Source organism: Mchenga conophoros, linkage group LG6, assembly GCF_057382185.1.
Source record: "Mchenga conophoros isolate Kocher_MC1m ecotype Shallow Benthic linkage group LG6, M_conophoros_male_GT1.1, whole genome shotgun sequence".
NCBI classification, from domain to species: domain Eukaryota; kingdom Metazoa; phylum Chordata; class Actinopteri; order Cichliformes; family Cichlidae; genus Mchenga; species Mchenga conophoros.
The window spans coordinates 40,545,641-40,561,802 of NC_140531.1; the positions used below are offsets into that span (position 1 = coordinate 40,545,641).

The window sequence follows — 16,162 nt, forward strand, 5'->3', positions numbered from 1 at the left end:
CTGATTTACAATGAACGAGTGTCGTAAATCTTCTCGCTTCCTCCTGTAAAAATACAGTTTTAGAATCCAGATCTAACTTCCCGGTGTAGTGCTCGATCCCCTTTTCTTCTAGCATGATTTAGTGGTGACATACAGGGTGTCCACACCTGACTTTTTCTTCTTCCTTTTGGTGAACTCGTGATTGCATGATCTTGGCTCAGTTTTTCTGTGCTCTCTGTCAGCTTTAACACAAACAGACTTTATTAACCAGATCCCACAGAGCCTGACTGGATTTAGCATTTAGACATAAATATAATCATGTGTAAACCAAAATATAAGACTCTAATGTTTAGAGTCTGAAATAAAAAGTTGTATTGTTAATTGGTAAAATGTAATCTGGTTGGTAATGTTTGGAAGTGTGAAGTCCAGTGAGGAAGAATAATCTCTCGTGTTTGGATTTGTTTTATTCGGGGAAAGGTTTACTTTAGATAAACGGTTCTAATTTTCCTTCCTTTTGTAGTCCTCCTTTGTACATTTTAAAATTAATATCTTATTGTGTTTGCTTGTATTTCTGTGCATTTCAGGGTGGACCAAATCCTTGGGAAGGGCCAAATTCCTCTGGATAAGAAGATTCGAGACAAGCTGCTCTCTGATGGCGATATACTGGAGGACATGAGCATGCTGGGTCGCGTCTGTAAGGTGGAGCGACAGGTCCGTCCTCTGGGTTTTGTTCTTAAAATTTCAGGAGGTTGAGAGGATCAGGGTTTTTGCTAATTGGAACTTCAGTGTTTGGATCCTTGCTGCCTCCGGTCCTCATTACGTACCCCAAAATGCCCCCAGTGTTTCTGGTCAATAAGACTAGAACAGCGCTACGTAAGTGCCAGTCCATCGACAGCAAACCAGCTAAATACAGTAAAATGTGATCCATCTCGACTGCGTTTAAGTTTCCTAAAGTTACAGGAAATAAACTTGTTGGTATTCCGGCTCTGTCCCGCTTCCAGTTTTTATGCAACATTAGACTAACTCAGCTAATCACATTCATCTCCAAACTGCTTATAAGACTAAAACATCTTACTGATCATTTTATTTTGGTATTTGTCACAATGGGTAGAATTCAAAACCTTATTAAGACGGCCCTGAATCACATTTTACTCTTTACAGCAAATAGATTTTTTTCAGGTGCACAAGTTGAAAGTGGCAAATGCATATGAATCCTAAAGCTTAAAACAAACATCTGGTAGAAAGCAAGATGCTGTTGAGGTAGCTATGAGCCCCCAGACCTGATTCTCAAGCATTCAAATCGACACTTAGAGCATCTGTACATTCTGCCAGATGTGGCGGTAGATCACTCCTTTATTCCTCTTCTCTGCTCACAGGTCCAGTCGATTGAGTCGAAGCTGGACTCCCTGCTCGACATTTATCGTCAGGTTCTGCGTAAAGGCTCGTCTTCGGCCCTCACGCTTTCCTCTCTTCCCCTCTTCGAGCTGGAACAGACTTCAGACTACCACTCCTCTGTCTTCAGCAAGGACATGTCCTGCTCCACCCAGGTCAGCAGCAGTGGAGCGCCGCCCACCAGCGGCTTCGTCACTCGCTCCTCCACCAGTTCTCATCTCTCGCAGGGAGGACTCCATCTCATCCTGGGGCCCCCCAACGAGCTCAACCTCAATCTCAATGCCCCCTCTTCCACGCCTCCCTCTGGCCTCGCATCATCCTCTTTCAGCCCATCGCCCCTGCCACATCATCATCACCATCGCCACCACCACCATCCCCAGGCTCAGGCCACCACACCTGAAAGTGGCACTGATGAGGCTATGGGTAGTTCTCCACCCATCCTCACCCCGAACAGTGTCAGCAGTTCAGGGGACAGAGGAGTAAGAGATGGTGGGTTTCCTCTTCTGGCGAGGCTTCCACCTCCACCCCCTCCTAGCCGAAGTCACGGCCCAGGCACTTTAGTGCGAACAGCCTCCATAGAGGTATCCCCTGACATAGAGGACTTTTGTGGAGGTCTTGGGACACAGATGGAGGACAGCGTTGTCGGGAAGGGCCTTGGGTTGGGGCTCAACAGATTGGGGCAGCAGCTCCAAGGGAACAGCAACAGCAGGCTTAGCACAAAGGAGGAGGGATCTTGGAGGAGACAAATGAGCTTGGAGCTGGAGCCCCTGGTGCCACCAGCGCTGGGCTGCTGCTCTGGGTCCAACGAGATGGACCGAGGATTGGGCAAGTCCATGTCAGTGCAGGATCTGAAGCAAGTAGCCCCCACCCATCACGGCCACAGCCTGTCATCTCCAAGCCCCAGTACAAGCAGTGACTCCCCCATTGGCTTCCATAGCTGTAGCCAAGATCCTGGGGGAGGAGGGGGCGGTACAGGCAGGAGGAGTGGAGGTGGGTGGGGTGAGGAGGACCTCTTTATCAGTGATAGAGACATTGAGACGCAGGGACTTGACTTCTTGTCACAGGGGTCTGCCGAGACTCCGACTTACTCCTCAGAACTCCTGAGGACAGGCGGCAGAGCCGGAGCAGGGACCCAGGGCTCAAACCGCAGTCTGGCCAGCGGTCACGCATCCTTGCCCTCTACTGGCAGCAACGAGTTGCTGAACATGCCACACGTACGGCTAAAATAGACCCAGCTACATGTCGGGAAGGCACACCAATCTCACCTCAAAAAGACGGTTTTTATCCTTTTTGGAGGGAAGTGGGTGGGTGGGAATATTACATGGGGTCTTCTTCTGTTTATATTCATGTTGATCCATTTGATAAGAATCACAGTATTTTCATACAGGCTGACCATATGACATATCATTGCATGAGTTTTGTTTTAAAGTGTGATTGACAAATCTGAGATAAGAGCCTGAGAAACGACAACAGAGACACCCAAAAACCTCCGCTGTTAAACTCGGGTTGATATGAGACCTTGACATACAGCATGGAGTGCATGCTTATTGTAAAGAGGTACAGAGATTTGAAAGGTACAGTTTGCAGTCGAGGGCATGGGCTCCTAACACTTATTGAAACCCTCTCTGAGAATGGCCATGTTCAGTGTATAAAAGCCACATTTTATGTGTCTCCCATCAAACAAGACGTTTCCACACTGAAATGATGTTACATCACTACTGCCAGATGCATTCTTTCTTTCCCATCTTTAACCTCTTAAGATTCACAAGGTCATTGATGACATATCTTAGGTTTCGGTTTCTTAGCATTCAACCCATTTTTGAACATTTTCACCTGTTTGGAAAATGGAAAATCTTTTTATAGAAAAACTGTAATGTGGAAATGAACAAGACTTAATTCTGAGATGTAACGTCGTCTTTGTTTCTGGAAATTTGGCCTTGTGGCTAAAATAAGACCCAACTTTAACCATAATCTGTACAGGTAATCTGAAGTTAAGAGGGTAAATTTTATGAAACTAAAGCAATACGTTCAAAGGACAGAATTTAAATCATTTTAGTTTCAATCAAACCTTTAAAAAGAACTCTATTAAAAAGGAATATAACAGTGTAATGTGAATACAGGCAATACGATTTACGTTTTCATGCATGTTTTTTTTTTCCGTCTTTACAGCAAGAACAACAAATTTCTTGTGGTTTTAGGTTGTTGTCCTCAACACAATTTTGGAACTCTGTTTTATAAGGTGCAAGAACACACAGGGAAGGTAGGGGAGGGGCCAGTTGCATTCAGAGATTTGATTGTCAGTAATTAAAATGAACAAATGGGCTCCTGTTTGTGCTTGTAGGGCCCCCCCAAAAAAGAAAAAATATATACACTGATGTATTGGAGCATAATGATGTTATCAAGTATTGTTATGTTAGTATAAGTACAGTTAGATTCTCTGAGCACCATGGTTCTTTATCTCTTATGTTTTCCATCAAGGTAAAATGATATTTTTGGACTGTTCAACCACAATCACTGACTGTATATAAGAGATGGACGTAGCTTCTAGATCTGAAAAGTGAAGTCAATGCAGAAGTGCCTTAAACCTGCATTCTTTTTGATGGCCAGCAGGGGGACACTCCCTTGGTTCAAAAAGAAAGCCCTGTTGTATAAACTGAGAAAGAAATGTCCCTGCTGCTCACTTCCTCGATGGGTTCATAGTTAACATCACTAGTTTCAAGTAAAATATTGTTCATTTTGTGAATCGTGATCCCTATTACTGTGCAGGACATAAAGCAGGTTTACAGTGTGAACATATGGGCATTAAGTGTCCCTCAGTTTCACCATCAGCTCCACCTCTGCTTTCAAAAACACCAAGATGGGAACCCCAAAAGTGCTTCATAGCAGGAAATGAGTAACCGATAGGTGAAAGCAGAGTGGCTACCTCCATCTTATATAGTCTTTGTTCACTTAAACTCAGATTCTTTTGGTGTCTTATTTTGAAACTTATAAAACCATAAGCTGCTACTCAGAGGTTCAGCGGGAAGAAAAGATATGCTTTATCACAAAGCCCAACTTTTGTGTACTTTGGGCTTTTTCCAAACACAACAGGTACATTTAAGTGTGGATTTTATCTTAAGTTGGGGAGTGGAACCACTCCTCACAACACCCTCTTCAAGCCGTTGGTCTACAAATGTTTCCTGCCCTACATATTTGTATATTCTTGTTTCCATGCCCCGCCCTCTCTCCTTGCTATTTGTGGGATCAGCCCAGGAGCTGGCGTTACAACAACAAAGTGATAGTCTGCCAAAAAAGTGATTCCTGATGTTTCAGTGTGTGTTTTATTTGTAATGTCTTTATTTATATTGATTAATAGACTTGAACAGGATTTTAAAAAGGAGTTTTACATAAAATAACAAAATGACCAGTTTTGCAAGTGTCTTTGTGACCATGTTGGTCTCTTAAAACGTCGCATAAGTCGTATTTGTTTCAACTACTGCTGCGCTCTTGACCAGATCACTCTTAAAGACATTTTTGATATCAATGAGATTTGTTAACTGGATAAATAAAGGATATATATGCATCTATTCTCTTCCACTTATCCTTACCAGGGTTACGGGGTGGGACTCTAGCCTGTGTCGTCTACCATAGGTGAGAGGCAGGATATGCCCTGGACAGGTCGCCAGTCTGTCGCAGGGCTAACGTGTAGGGACAGACAACCATTCCCACCTATGGGCAATTTAGAATGACCAATTAACCTAACCCCACAAACTGCATGTCTGTGGAGTGTGGGAGGAAGCTTGAGAACCCACACAAACACAGGGAGAAAATGCAAACGCCACACAGAAGGGTCCTGGCCAGATTGTGGAGTTGAGCTGTCTGAGGCAACAGTGCTAACCAGCACGGCACCGTGCGGCCCTACATATATAAACGCCAAAAACTCTGCAGCTTCTACCTTGTGGCAGGAATGCTGTTGTAGCTCAAGATGACTTGATATCATTCATGAGGGATACATTTGATACATGTTTTATATATTATAGGCTAACAAGTGATTTACAGTAGTTTAAATACAGGCAATCATTTTTTTGGCAGACGATCACTTTTTTGTCAACACCACCACCAATCCTCAGCCCGAGGTCATAGCTCACCATCTATTTGTTACCTTCTTTCAAATGCCCAGTTGTGTTTGAGGTTGAGTTCCCTGCTATTGGCTCAGGGAGTTATTTTTCTGGTCAGAATGAGTCTTTGGGGTTGACCAAGCATGAAGAGCCAACACAAATTGTTATTTCTGACCATTTCCTTGGATAAATTAAACCCCATGTTAAAAAATGTTGGTCTCTTTGATGGGTGGCCGTAAAACCCCTGAACTCAAATCATGTTTCAAAGGCATGCATGCAAGTTTGCTGTATGCACACGTGTACAGAGAAGAATGCCCATTCCCACCAGCAGCCAGTGAGGACGTCAACAGAGGTTACAAGCAGCGGCTGTTAACTTCACATCAATTATGCACCGACCGGTTGGTTTCCCTGCCGATCGCAGCCATGGATTGAAGAACATCTCAAATGTCATTACCTGGTTTAAGAGAATTGCTTAATGTCAGAACAGGTGTGTGACCTGGCAAAGCACTTTGTTTTGGTTCAGAAACACTGAAGGAAATGTTTCGACGTACGAGTTTATCTTGTATCTGGCTTTTCTCCCGGCCTGTTCTTACATGAGGGAAGATTTTTAAACTCTTATTTAAAATCATGGTCAATGTTTGCTTTTTTTCTATACTCTGTGATGTGGGGATTATTTTTGCTTCCTGGCTACAGAATGTATAGTCGCTGAGTATTGACATTAAAACAAGAAAAGCAATGTCAAACCTCCTTGTTGCATGTTAGAGAATTAGATGCATTTGATACGGTTAAGTAGGTTTTTCTGGTACTTGGGAAAACTATTACAGCACAGCTAGATGCAGATCAGTTTTGGTGATTGGTCCACCTCTGGCTATCACAGGTAAAAACTGCCCATCTGGTCGATCTACATTTCTACCCTCACCTACAATTGTGGATCTGAGTGTCCCTGCCCGTGTGACACAGACAGGCTAAATAGCAGGGTAGAACGTGGACTGATCTATAGATGCATGACATAAAACACCTGAATAGATTCTGCAGATACCCCTTACCAAAAACCAGAAAAGTTTAAGGAAGTTTAGTTTGCTTTGAAGAATGGATTTTAATCTCCTTTGCATGAAGAGGCTGCCATATCCAAACCTATCTAGAAGTGATAATGAATGCTATGCCATCACTTGAGTTTAAAATCAAGGAGCCCAGCTCTGATATGAAGTCTACAAAATGTGCAGTACATCCAGTATACCGGTGCCTTGCTTGTATGGTACATATTGAGCTTTGAGTTAATTTAGTTTCTGAAAGGTGCATTAGGTTCCTCCACACAGAGATGATTGCACTGTCTTTATTTCCTCTCATTAGGTCCTTACTTGAGGCATTTTAGTTTTTATATTCAGAGATTTTGCTATTGAGCTAAAAATGGACCTTTGACATGTTACCATTCTGTCTGTGTGTCATTTTAATTTATTTAAATTATGTTCACATATTTACACACTAGTAATAATCTCAGATTTATGAAGCCTGTAATGTAAATGCAAGCAAACTTTTATTCTCATTCATCAATAAAGGAAATTCTACAGATGTTTTTTGGTGGTTTTGATTTGAATGAAATGAGGAGCAGAGAGATAATGTTTAAACACCTTTACTTGTATGAACGTAGAATCACAAATAACAGCGGTTAAGGTGAACTTAACAGTAACATTTATCAGAGCTACTTGGAGGGAGTTTAAGTTGAGCAAAGTGCGAGGCACGGAGAGTTTCTCTAAGGTGCAAACATGCAAGAAGCTGATCTACCTCAGGCTAACAAGTTTATCTTTTTGTTAAAGCTACAACACAGAGCTTACATGAACGAAGAGCTGACAAAAGAACGCGTCTGCCTCGTCACTACGATCGTCGTCTAGATCCACGAGAAGCTGAATCATTAACTTCAACAGGCAGAGAACTGTAACGCAAACCTATTGTGTTCTGCTGCAATAAAACCTACATAAGACGAGCACTAACAGCGTTTTGGTTAGTTTTTTTCCTTCGTCTGCTTTTGCGATGCATTGTGATAATAGACCAGACGCTGACTATGGAGTGCAGAAGGGGCGGGGTGTGTCTTCGGCCATGGTGAGCGTTTGGGGCAGCAGCCCAGCACAACGTTCATTTGGCCTTCTGCGCCTTCTGTGCCGATTTGGTGATCTTACCACTCGTGGCGGCTTTCTTTTCCACGCCTTTGATGACGCCCACCGCCACCGTCTGACGCATGTCACGGACAGCAAAGCGCCCTGAGGAAGAATTATTGGTAAAAAATGTGCATTAACATACAGAGAGGAGGTGACCTAAGTATGTGTCAAGAGATTTTTGTTTTTATATAATTTGATCAGCTTCATGAAATGTGTTTTCTGTTGTTTAAGCAATCTAAATGTCTATGTGACTTTTCACCTAATAACTTAGTGATGAACTTATTCAGCTACTAAAACCACTTCCTGTTTTTCTTGAGAACAAATGTAGAAAGGGGAAATAACCCGTTGCTTTGGGTTTGTGCAGAGTCAGAGTGACGTTGTTATTTTTACACACACACAGACATGTAACAGGAATCCAGGGATATTTAGCTTTTTTTTTTTATTATTGTTTTAGTCGTCTGATAGAAAAATGTCACGCATGACAGACGATCCTCTGATTCAGAAGTTGTGTTCTCCCTAACGGGTAAATTTTATGATTTTAAAATTGTTTAACTTCAGCTATCCATAACTGTCCATTTATGTTCACTGATTAAATAAAGCAGTGAAGACAGACTAGAAGGTGGAGAGAGAGAAGATACAGCACTTCGACCATGTCGTATATGGTCACCTGTGCCCCCACCCTTTCTTTCTGTGCTGCTGGATAGACAGGAAGCTATCGAGAGTGCTGCTTCTCTCCAAAAAATAATTAAAAAAAAATTTTTTTAAATATTTTTTTTAATATTCACCTATATGATCAAGTTTAGAATATCCATTGAATTTATGCAAATAATAAATTTGGCATTTTAAGATATATTTCTGTCCTTTTCACCTTTATTAGACAGTGACAGATAACTGTGGGGTGAATAGAGAGATTATTTGAGCTGGAATCGAACCCAGGCATCTGCAGTGGGGACAAAGCCTTCAGTACATGTTGTTCTACAGGCATCGCCAATAATCTGGTTTTAGTTTGAATTGAAAACTAATTTCTTACTGTCAGTGAGAGTAAAGTTTGGATAATTCACAGTCAAATAAAGCTAAAATTTAGATCCACAAAATCCAGTTTCAGGATAAAAAAAAACCTACCGAGCGGCGGGTACTCAGAGAAGCTCTCCACACACATGGGCTTCCCGGGGATCATATCAACAATGGCGGCATCTCCAGACTTCAGGGACTTGGGGTTGTCCTCGAGCTTCTTACCAGAGCGACGGTCAATCTTTTCCTTCAGCTCAGCAAACTTGCACGCAATGTGTGCAGTGTGGCAGTCCAGCACGGGGGCATATCCAGCACTGATCTGACCAGGGTGGTTCAGGATAATCACCTGCAGGGCAGCAGACACAGGTATTATTTGTAAACCTGGAGAGGAACAGAAGGAAGGATGTGCATTTCACACTACTGACAGCACACCTGAGAAGTGAAGCCAGCTGCCTCCTGTGGCGGGTCGTTCCTGCTGTCTCCAGCCACGTTGCCACGGCGAATATCCTTCACAGACACGTTCTTGACGTTGAAGCCCACGTTGTCACCGGGCAGTGCCTCAGTTAGGGCCTCGTGGTGCATCTCCACAGATTTCACCTCAGTGGTCACATTGACGGGGGCAAAGGTCACCACCATGCCAGGTTTTAGGATGCCGGTCTCCACTCGACCCACGGGTACAGTACCGATGCCTGGAGGAGAGGCAGGTTAACAACTTTACAGCTGTGTGGAAGACCTGCATGGATTAAAGTCGTATACTTCTAAGCCTCAGCATTTAGGACAGAATGAACCAAAGGGAATTTCTTCAGACCTCATTCAGCTCAGCTGTTTTTATCACAAGGTGATCTCATTCCTATTTTCATACATATTCTGGAACAACCAACACTTCAGCCAAACTTCACAACACATTTCATCCTTACAGCCTCACCTCCAATCTTGTACACGTCCTGCAGAGGCAGGCGGAGGGGCTTATCGGTCGGACGCGTCGGAGGTTGGATGGCGTCCAGAGCCTCGAGCAGTGTGGTGCCTGAGGCACTTCCATCTTTACGGTTGATCTTCCAGCCCTTGAACCAGGTCATCTGTGAAGGGAGAGAAGCCCACATGTCTGCAGCTTAGCAAGGAGTGATAAGATGTGAATGTTAACACCAGATAAATTCTGAGCTAGAATTTTACACCCAGAAGCCATTTGCCAAAGCTGAAGAAGGAATGAGGCGCTAACTAGCAGGCATTAGACCTGTAAGCATGTTGGAGTATTTTTACCCAAAAGCTCATTCTTTAATAGTTATAAAACCTTATATTATTTTAGACGTGTAACTCCCTGCTAGTCTCAGACAAATAAAAGAGTCATAGCTGGTCTCATGGCAGTCTCACGTTAGGGCTGGGCTCCAGCATGTTGTCCCCATTCCAGCCAGAAATGGGCACGAAAGCCACGGTGTCAGGGTTGTAGCCAATCTTCTTGATGTAAGTGCTGACTTCCTTCACAATCTCCTCATAGCGCTTCTGGCTGTAGTTGGGCTCAGTGGAATCCATCTTGTTGATGCCCACAATGAGCTGTTTTACTCCCAGGGTGTAGGCGAGGAGGGCGTGCTCACGTGTCTGCCCGTTCTTTGAGATGCCAGCTTCAAATTCGCCCACGCCCGCCGCCACAATCAACACAGCACAGTCAGCCTGAGGGGAGGGAGACAGATGTGAAAACGTCTTTCCACCTTAAGTTTCTCCATCAACCATTTCTCTCATGTTATACTCTTCTACTTATTCTAATGCTACTAGCTACAGTCTTTCCCACGTTTTTGAATCCTTCTGAGATTCCATTCGCCTTTGGGTTAATGGAGAAACACCTCACTCAGTTCAATTACCCTTCTTGTACCAGCGATTCTAGAGAGGATCTCGTCCCATGCTTGGGAGTAGTCCATTCCAAGCATTTAGGACAGAAGCTGATGATGGTGGTCATCGTCTCAATCTGCACAGTTGTATGTGTAGGGTAAAGGACTACACAAACAGTATAATCGTATCTCTGACTGACCCTGCACTAAACTCAGTTAGGTGTTATTCAAAGTTATGGAACAGTTGTTGTTTTACTTTCTATATAATTGTGTGACACTGTGGAATTTGTTTTAAATTTTCTACTGTTTTTTTTTTGCATCTATTTTATTTGCTATGGACCCGTGTGTGTCTTAAATAAAGTGAAACTAAACTAAACTATGATCTCTCTGTGAGCTCAAGAACAAGGAATGTCATCACCAGCTGAGATCAGAGATGTTGGAGTTTTTCTCACTGAAAGATCTGCAGAGGAAAAACTTATAAATGGCATTTAACACGAGCACTTAAGAAGTCCACTGAACTGTACCTGTGAGGTCCCAGTGATCATGTTCTTGATAAAGTCCCTGTGCCCTGGAGCATCAATGATGGTGACGTAGTACTTGCTGGTCTCGAACTTCCAAAGAGAAATGTCGATGGTGATGCCACGTTCACGCTCAGCTTTCAGCTTGTCCAGCACCCAGGCATATTTGAAGGAACCCTTTCCCATCTACAAGGTGTAAAAGGTAAATCAATAAGACTGATGACCGAATATTTTTTGTGGACTTGTAATAAAAAGATGAGAATATTATCCAGAGTAGGAGACAAGTAGACCGAAAATAGGAGTTAAATAGCAGAAAAATTTCAAAATGATCTTTTTTTGAAGTAAGAACAACATGAGTCATACCTCTGCAGCTTCCTTCTCAAACTTTTCAATTGTCCTCTTGTCAATGCCACCACACTTATAGATCAGGTGGCCGGTGGTGGTGGACTTGCCTGAGTCAACATGTCCAATTACCACAATGTTGATGTGGAGCTTCTCCTTCCCCATCGCTGCTCACTCTGACAACAAGACAAGAAACGGATACAGACTTGGGTCATCTCCATAAAGGGAACAGCAAAAGTAATGCAAAGACACAATTATAATTTTTATCTTGATTTCTTTGTTTTAACTCTGGAAGCCAAACACTCAACTGAAATTAAAATCTGAAAAATTAAACAGCCTGAAAATTGTCTCTCATTTAAACCGGGTGTCAGAAAAATGAATTTATCAGCAGAGCTTTAAAACATATTTGAGCCTCATAAAGAAGGTGACAGATCCCATTAAAATGAAATTGGCCAATCAACATTATTGACAATTGATTTGGCCACTCCTAAAGTCCCTTCTCTCTGATAGGTTTATTTTTTTGAGTCAGACCAATACTAAGTTGGCCACACAACCTAAACATGGCTGCATTAAACCGCTTGAATCAAAGTTCAAAATCTCCACTTCAATCACATCTTGATTGCTTGATATACCCTGAACTGATATTTGGATCCAAATGGCTTTGTAATATAATGTGTTGTCCTCAGCTTGATTAAATAATCTTTCACTTCAGCTCTTTGGACAGCTTCACACAAGGGCTGTGCGATATGACCAAAATCTCATATCCCAATATAAGACATTTATCGTCCCGACAACGTTATGTATCACAAAAATTTTACATTTTCTGTAAATCTCGGGCAGCTCGATTTGCGTGAAGTTTTTTTTTTTTTTAGCTGGTCGTGTACCTAGAGTCAAGTGTTTGGACCGATGCATGAAACTACATTTTTAGACATTTTCTTTGTGACTATTTATTACACGGCGTGCTGCGGGGAAAAGCCTGTTCTGACGTTTGATTCTAAGGTTTATTTTTTAGCACCTGACGGCTCTTTTTTGCTTCTCATCCGTACTCCTTCATGTGATTCAGTTTATTTTGAAAAAATCTCAACAGGATCTTCAGCTTTATTGTGAAAGGTTTATGTAGAAAATAAACAAGCGGACGACGGAGCCACGCAATGGTTTTACGGTCGTTGTTGCTAACGTCAACGCATAAAAACAGTCGCTTCTCCGTCCGTAGCGTGGTTATATTAAATATAGGAAAAAGAGAGAACTTTAAGAAATTCTACAGTGACTATCAAAACAATGAAAAAATATTGCCATAAACAGTTTATTTTGCAACACCAAGAAACAAACGAAAGCGTAATATATGCAACGATTGACGTTTTCATATCATCATCTGATATATATCGCTATATCAAACAGCCCTACTTCACACATAATGTGTGTGTGAGGAGAAAAAAGGAGATACCAATGTGACTGTACCTGACATCATCCTGCAGCAGCCTAATGACTCACTGTAACCAAAATAAGTCTAATGCAAATAAGTTGGATGAATAACTCCAACACATTATTTATATTTGATGGTGTTCATACCGAGCTTGTTATCATTTATTACTTCGCTAATAAATTCAACAAATGTATATTCTTGGATCCATTAACTTTTCACTTTTAATTTACAGAGTTATGGAAGCTGTTTATATCAAGCCTGATTTTATCTCACATATAAACAAATGAGTCCTCACAGGGAGGATTACAGATTATTAATGCAAAACAGGTATTGGATTAAGCAGATACCTTGGCTGTGGGCATCTGTATCGGAACTGGAAAAAGCCAGATCAGTGCACTGCGTTGATGTATGGAGGGCAAATTATAAAACTGTGCCACTGTTCAAATACTTGTGGATTTTATTGTATATAAACAAGAACTGCTTCTCAAATGTAGGTTTCAGCTTTTATGCTCCTTATATCTGGAACAAACTCCCAGAAAGCCTCAGATCAGCTGAAACACTCAGTTTATTTAAATCCAGGTTGAAGACTCACCTATTCTCAGCTGCATTTGAATAAAGCACCAAATCCACACTTTTAAGCTTAAATTTCAAAACTTACACTAACTACTGATCTTATCTATTTCTGATTTTATCTGTTTTGATTTTATATACTGTTTTGTTTGTTTGTTTGTTAAGTGGGTTTAGAGCTCTGGGTAGCTCCCCAGCTGGGTCTAGACTGGGTCTAGAGAGTATTTTAAATTCAGGGAATTTAAAATAGAAAGTAGCTCGTCCACAGAAGGACTGGTAGCTCCCCTTACGATAAGGGTTCAGATCGCGCGAACAGGTGTGAAATGTGTGTGTTTAGTTAGTTTGTTTGTTTGCTTGTTTTAATCAATTTTAAATCATGCTTTTTATTTGTTTTTGTTTCTAATGTCTCTGTAAAGCACTTTGAATCACCTTGTTGTTGAATTGTGCTATACAAATAAATTTGCCTTGCCTTGCCTCCGACAAGCCTTTCTGCTTTAATCTGTCCTTACTCTGGTGCTATGAAGGCATGTCCAGGAAATGCTCTCATAATTATTCCTTATTAATTTAACTAAGAAGATGCACCTCACCTGCTCTCCTATGACCACAAATACTGTACTGTACTTCAAATATACACCATTCTTTGCACAGTAGGAGTATTTCAAAAGTGAAGCATTTGGGTCAATTCAATTTCAATTCAGTTTTATTTATTTAGCAACAAAACAACAAAAGTAGCCTCAAGGCGCTTCATATTGTGAGGAAAAGGCCCTAAAGTAATACAGAGAAAACCCCAAAAATCACCAACAGTGGAAATGTGCACAGTCCTTTATTTTTAAAATAGACTAGACTCTCTAACCTATTTATGTGTTTGTCATTCTTTTCCTCCCCATTTCTTCTGTGTAGCAAGAAGAAAATATAACCTGGCACTATTTTTAACAAAACATCCACTAAAACAAGGCACAGTAATTGACTTATTCATTAACTATTTAATGAATTAATTCTGGTAAAAACCAAATTGCAGTTTAAGTGAACTGTTAAAGTACAAATTGTCGGGTATTTTTTTCAGTTCAGATTTCTTTTCAACAATTATACTTTTTTGGCAATATTCTCAATTCATTTACATTTTCTCCTGTCACGTGACCTTATCAATTGGGTCCCTTTTTCGTACCAAGTGGTTTAAACTACTATTAGGGCTGTTACAGTTCTTGAATATTAAATATTAGTGTGATATTAATGTATAATAACAACGGATCTAACATTAATATCACATTTAATGGTGGCCTATAAAATACTGGTACGCCCCACTAAATGGCTAAGAGGGATTTTATATACTTTTTACACTGTACTTAATAAATATGGGACACTAAATAATTAATTTAGTGTACCTGTTAAACTTGAAAACATTTTCTTTCCAAGCCTTTATTTATGTATTAAACCCGAGTTTATTTACAGCATAGCACATTAGGTTTTATATTAAAAAAACAACACATTTGTACTATTTCACACCAAGGCTCAGACTGGCATATAAATATAGAATGCACGAGTTAGTTACATAATAAAATAAGTTAATTTAATAATAACAAGCCGGTTAAAAGTAAAGCTCATATTAGTCTGCTTCTATTATGACAAAATTTACCGCCCTACGAGCTAACAATAAGCTAACGGGATTTCCCGCTGGTATTTTGAAAGTTTACATTGAAATTTAAACAGAGACATATCCAAATTAACAATTAGAAATATATACATAAACAAAATAATACACTAGCTCCAACCATCACCTTACCTTTTGTTTTCTGAGGCTAAACAAAATTTAGTTAGCTAACAGTAAGTCTGATTAGCAACACCTGCACTACTCCCTCACAAGCTAAGGAAGTGTCTTGCGCATGGGCAGTTCAGCAGATTTAGAAGCTTGCAGACTAAACCAAGGTTATTATAGTCAAATAGACAACAAATGAACTACCAAAAAACAAACAAAAAAAAAAAATGTTGGAATGAACCTAAACTTTTATTTTACTGCATAAACCGGTGGTTAATTAAATATATATGAGTCTGGGAGGGGTAAGGGGGTAAATACTGCATTTACTGTTCTGTTCGTTTAACAGGCTATGAAAGGAAAATGTTGGCATTTGCCAAAATACACAGTAAACTGAGCTAACATCAGAGCACAGCAGCCCATACACTCAAGACTCGTGCACTTCAAAATGAAACCCCCCAATCTTACAAATCTCATCCAGCTCATCAGATCGGACGTAAAAACGTGTCATTGCAGGACATTTCTGTGCGACACTGCCGCAACGACCAGGCGGTGGTCATGAGGCTGCAGACCTGCACTAGAGACGCCCGCATGTCCCAGGAGTCACACAGTTATTACACAGCACTATTTAGCTGTGGCAGCGCGATGTTGCTGATGAAGATGATGGTGTGGCCGTTGGGGAGCAATGTCTGTGCGCTGAAACTGCGCCATCCGGGCCTACCCAGCCCCCCACGCCCCTCTGTACTTTTTGGTACCTCTCTCCTTTATCAAATTACCGTGACATGGAAGCCAAACAACATTCAAGCCTCACTGTCAGTGTGATGCAATTACATAACAACCATCACACACAGAACACACATGAAATCCCCATCCATCTGCGGAGGATTAGTGAAGGATGCAGGAAAAGAGCGCAGCTTTTTGCGCTGGAAAACACCCTGAAAAACATCCCAAAGCCTACCCTACCTTCAGCCGCGGGGCGCGCTCACTGGACTGCGGTGAAACTGGAGATGCTGCCGGTGTGATGCACCGACACCGACACAAACACAGAGCTGCTGTGTCAGGTGGCGTCACACGCGTCACTCTGTGAAACAATGAGCCGCTAGATGGCGC

The 16,162-nt window shown here is 41.5% G+C and overlaps 2 protein-coding genes across 7 annotated transcripts in view; one reads left to right on the plus strand and one right to left on the minus strand.

Annotated features, from left to right (window-relative positions):
* kcnq5b (potassium voltage-gated channel, KQT-like subfamily, member 5b) overlaps window positions 1–7,015 on the plus strand; it is a 138,984-nt gene extending 131,969 nt beyond the window's left edge. For all 5 annotated transcript variants that reach the window (XM_085278093.1, XM_085278095.1, XM_085278094.1 and 2 more), the window contains 2 exons: window positions 564–690; window positions 1,356–7,015. In XM_085278093.1, the coding sequence (XP_085134219.1) occupies window positions 564–690; window positions 1,356–2,600 (1,372 nt within the window). In that variant the 3' untranslated portion in view covers window positions 2,601–7,015. The remainder of the gene's footprint in view (window positions 1–563; window positions 691–1,355) is intronic.
* A 67-nt stretch (window positions 7,016–7,082) lies between these two features.
* Window positions 7,083–16,146, minus strand: LOC146573323 (elongation factor 1-alpha 1). 2 transcript variants are annotated; one of them, XM_085278099.1, is made up of 8 exons: window positions 16,016–16,146; window positions 11,334–11,488; window positions 10,977–11,156; window positions 10,001–10,297; window positions 9,558–9,708; window positions 9,065–9,321; window positions 8,744–8,978; window positions 7,083–7,723 (listed from the first exon to the last, which is right to left on the minus strand). In XM_085278099.1, the coding sequence occupies exons 2-8, from the start codon at window positions 11,475–11,477 to the stop codon at window positions 7,599–7,601; spliced, it is 1,389 nt and encodes a 462-aa protein (XP_085134225.1). In that variant the 5' UTR covers window positions 11,478–11,488; window positions 16,016–16,146; the 3' UTR covers window positions 7,083–7,598. The 2 variants fall into 2 exon arrangements, with proteins under 2 accessions (XP_085134225.1, XP_085134224.1); XM_085278098.1 differs by lacking the exon at window positions 16,016–16,146 and adding an exon at window positions 15,083–15,209.
* Window positions 16,147–16,162: the final 16 nt, after the last annotated feature.

Coding starts and splice junctions, on each gene's coding strand:
- LOC146573323 (XM_085278099.1), bottom strand. CDS start 11,477: ATGGGGAAGGAGAAGCTCCACATCAACATTGTGGTAATTGGACATGTT. Junction 9,322..9,557: donor GGACGTGTACAAGATTGGAG/GTGAGGCTGTAA, acceptor CCTCTCCTCCAG/GCATCGGTACTGTACCCGTG. Junction 7,724..8,743: donor CTCTGAGTACCCGCCGCTCG/GTAGGTTTTTTT, acceptor ATTCTTCCTCAG/GGCGCTTTGCTGTCCGTGAC.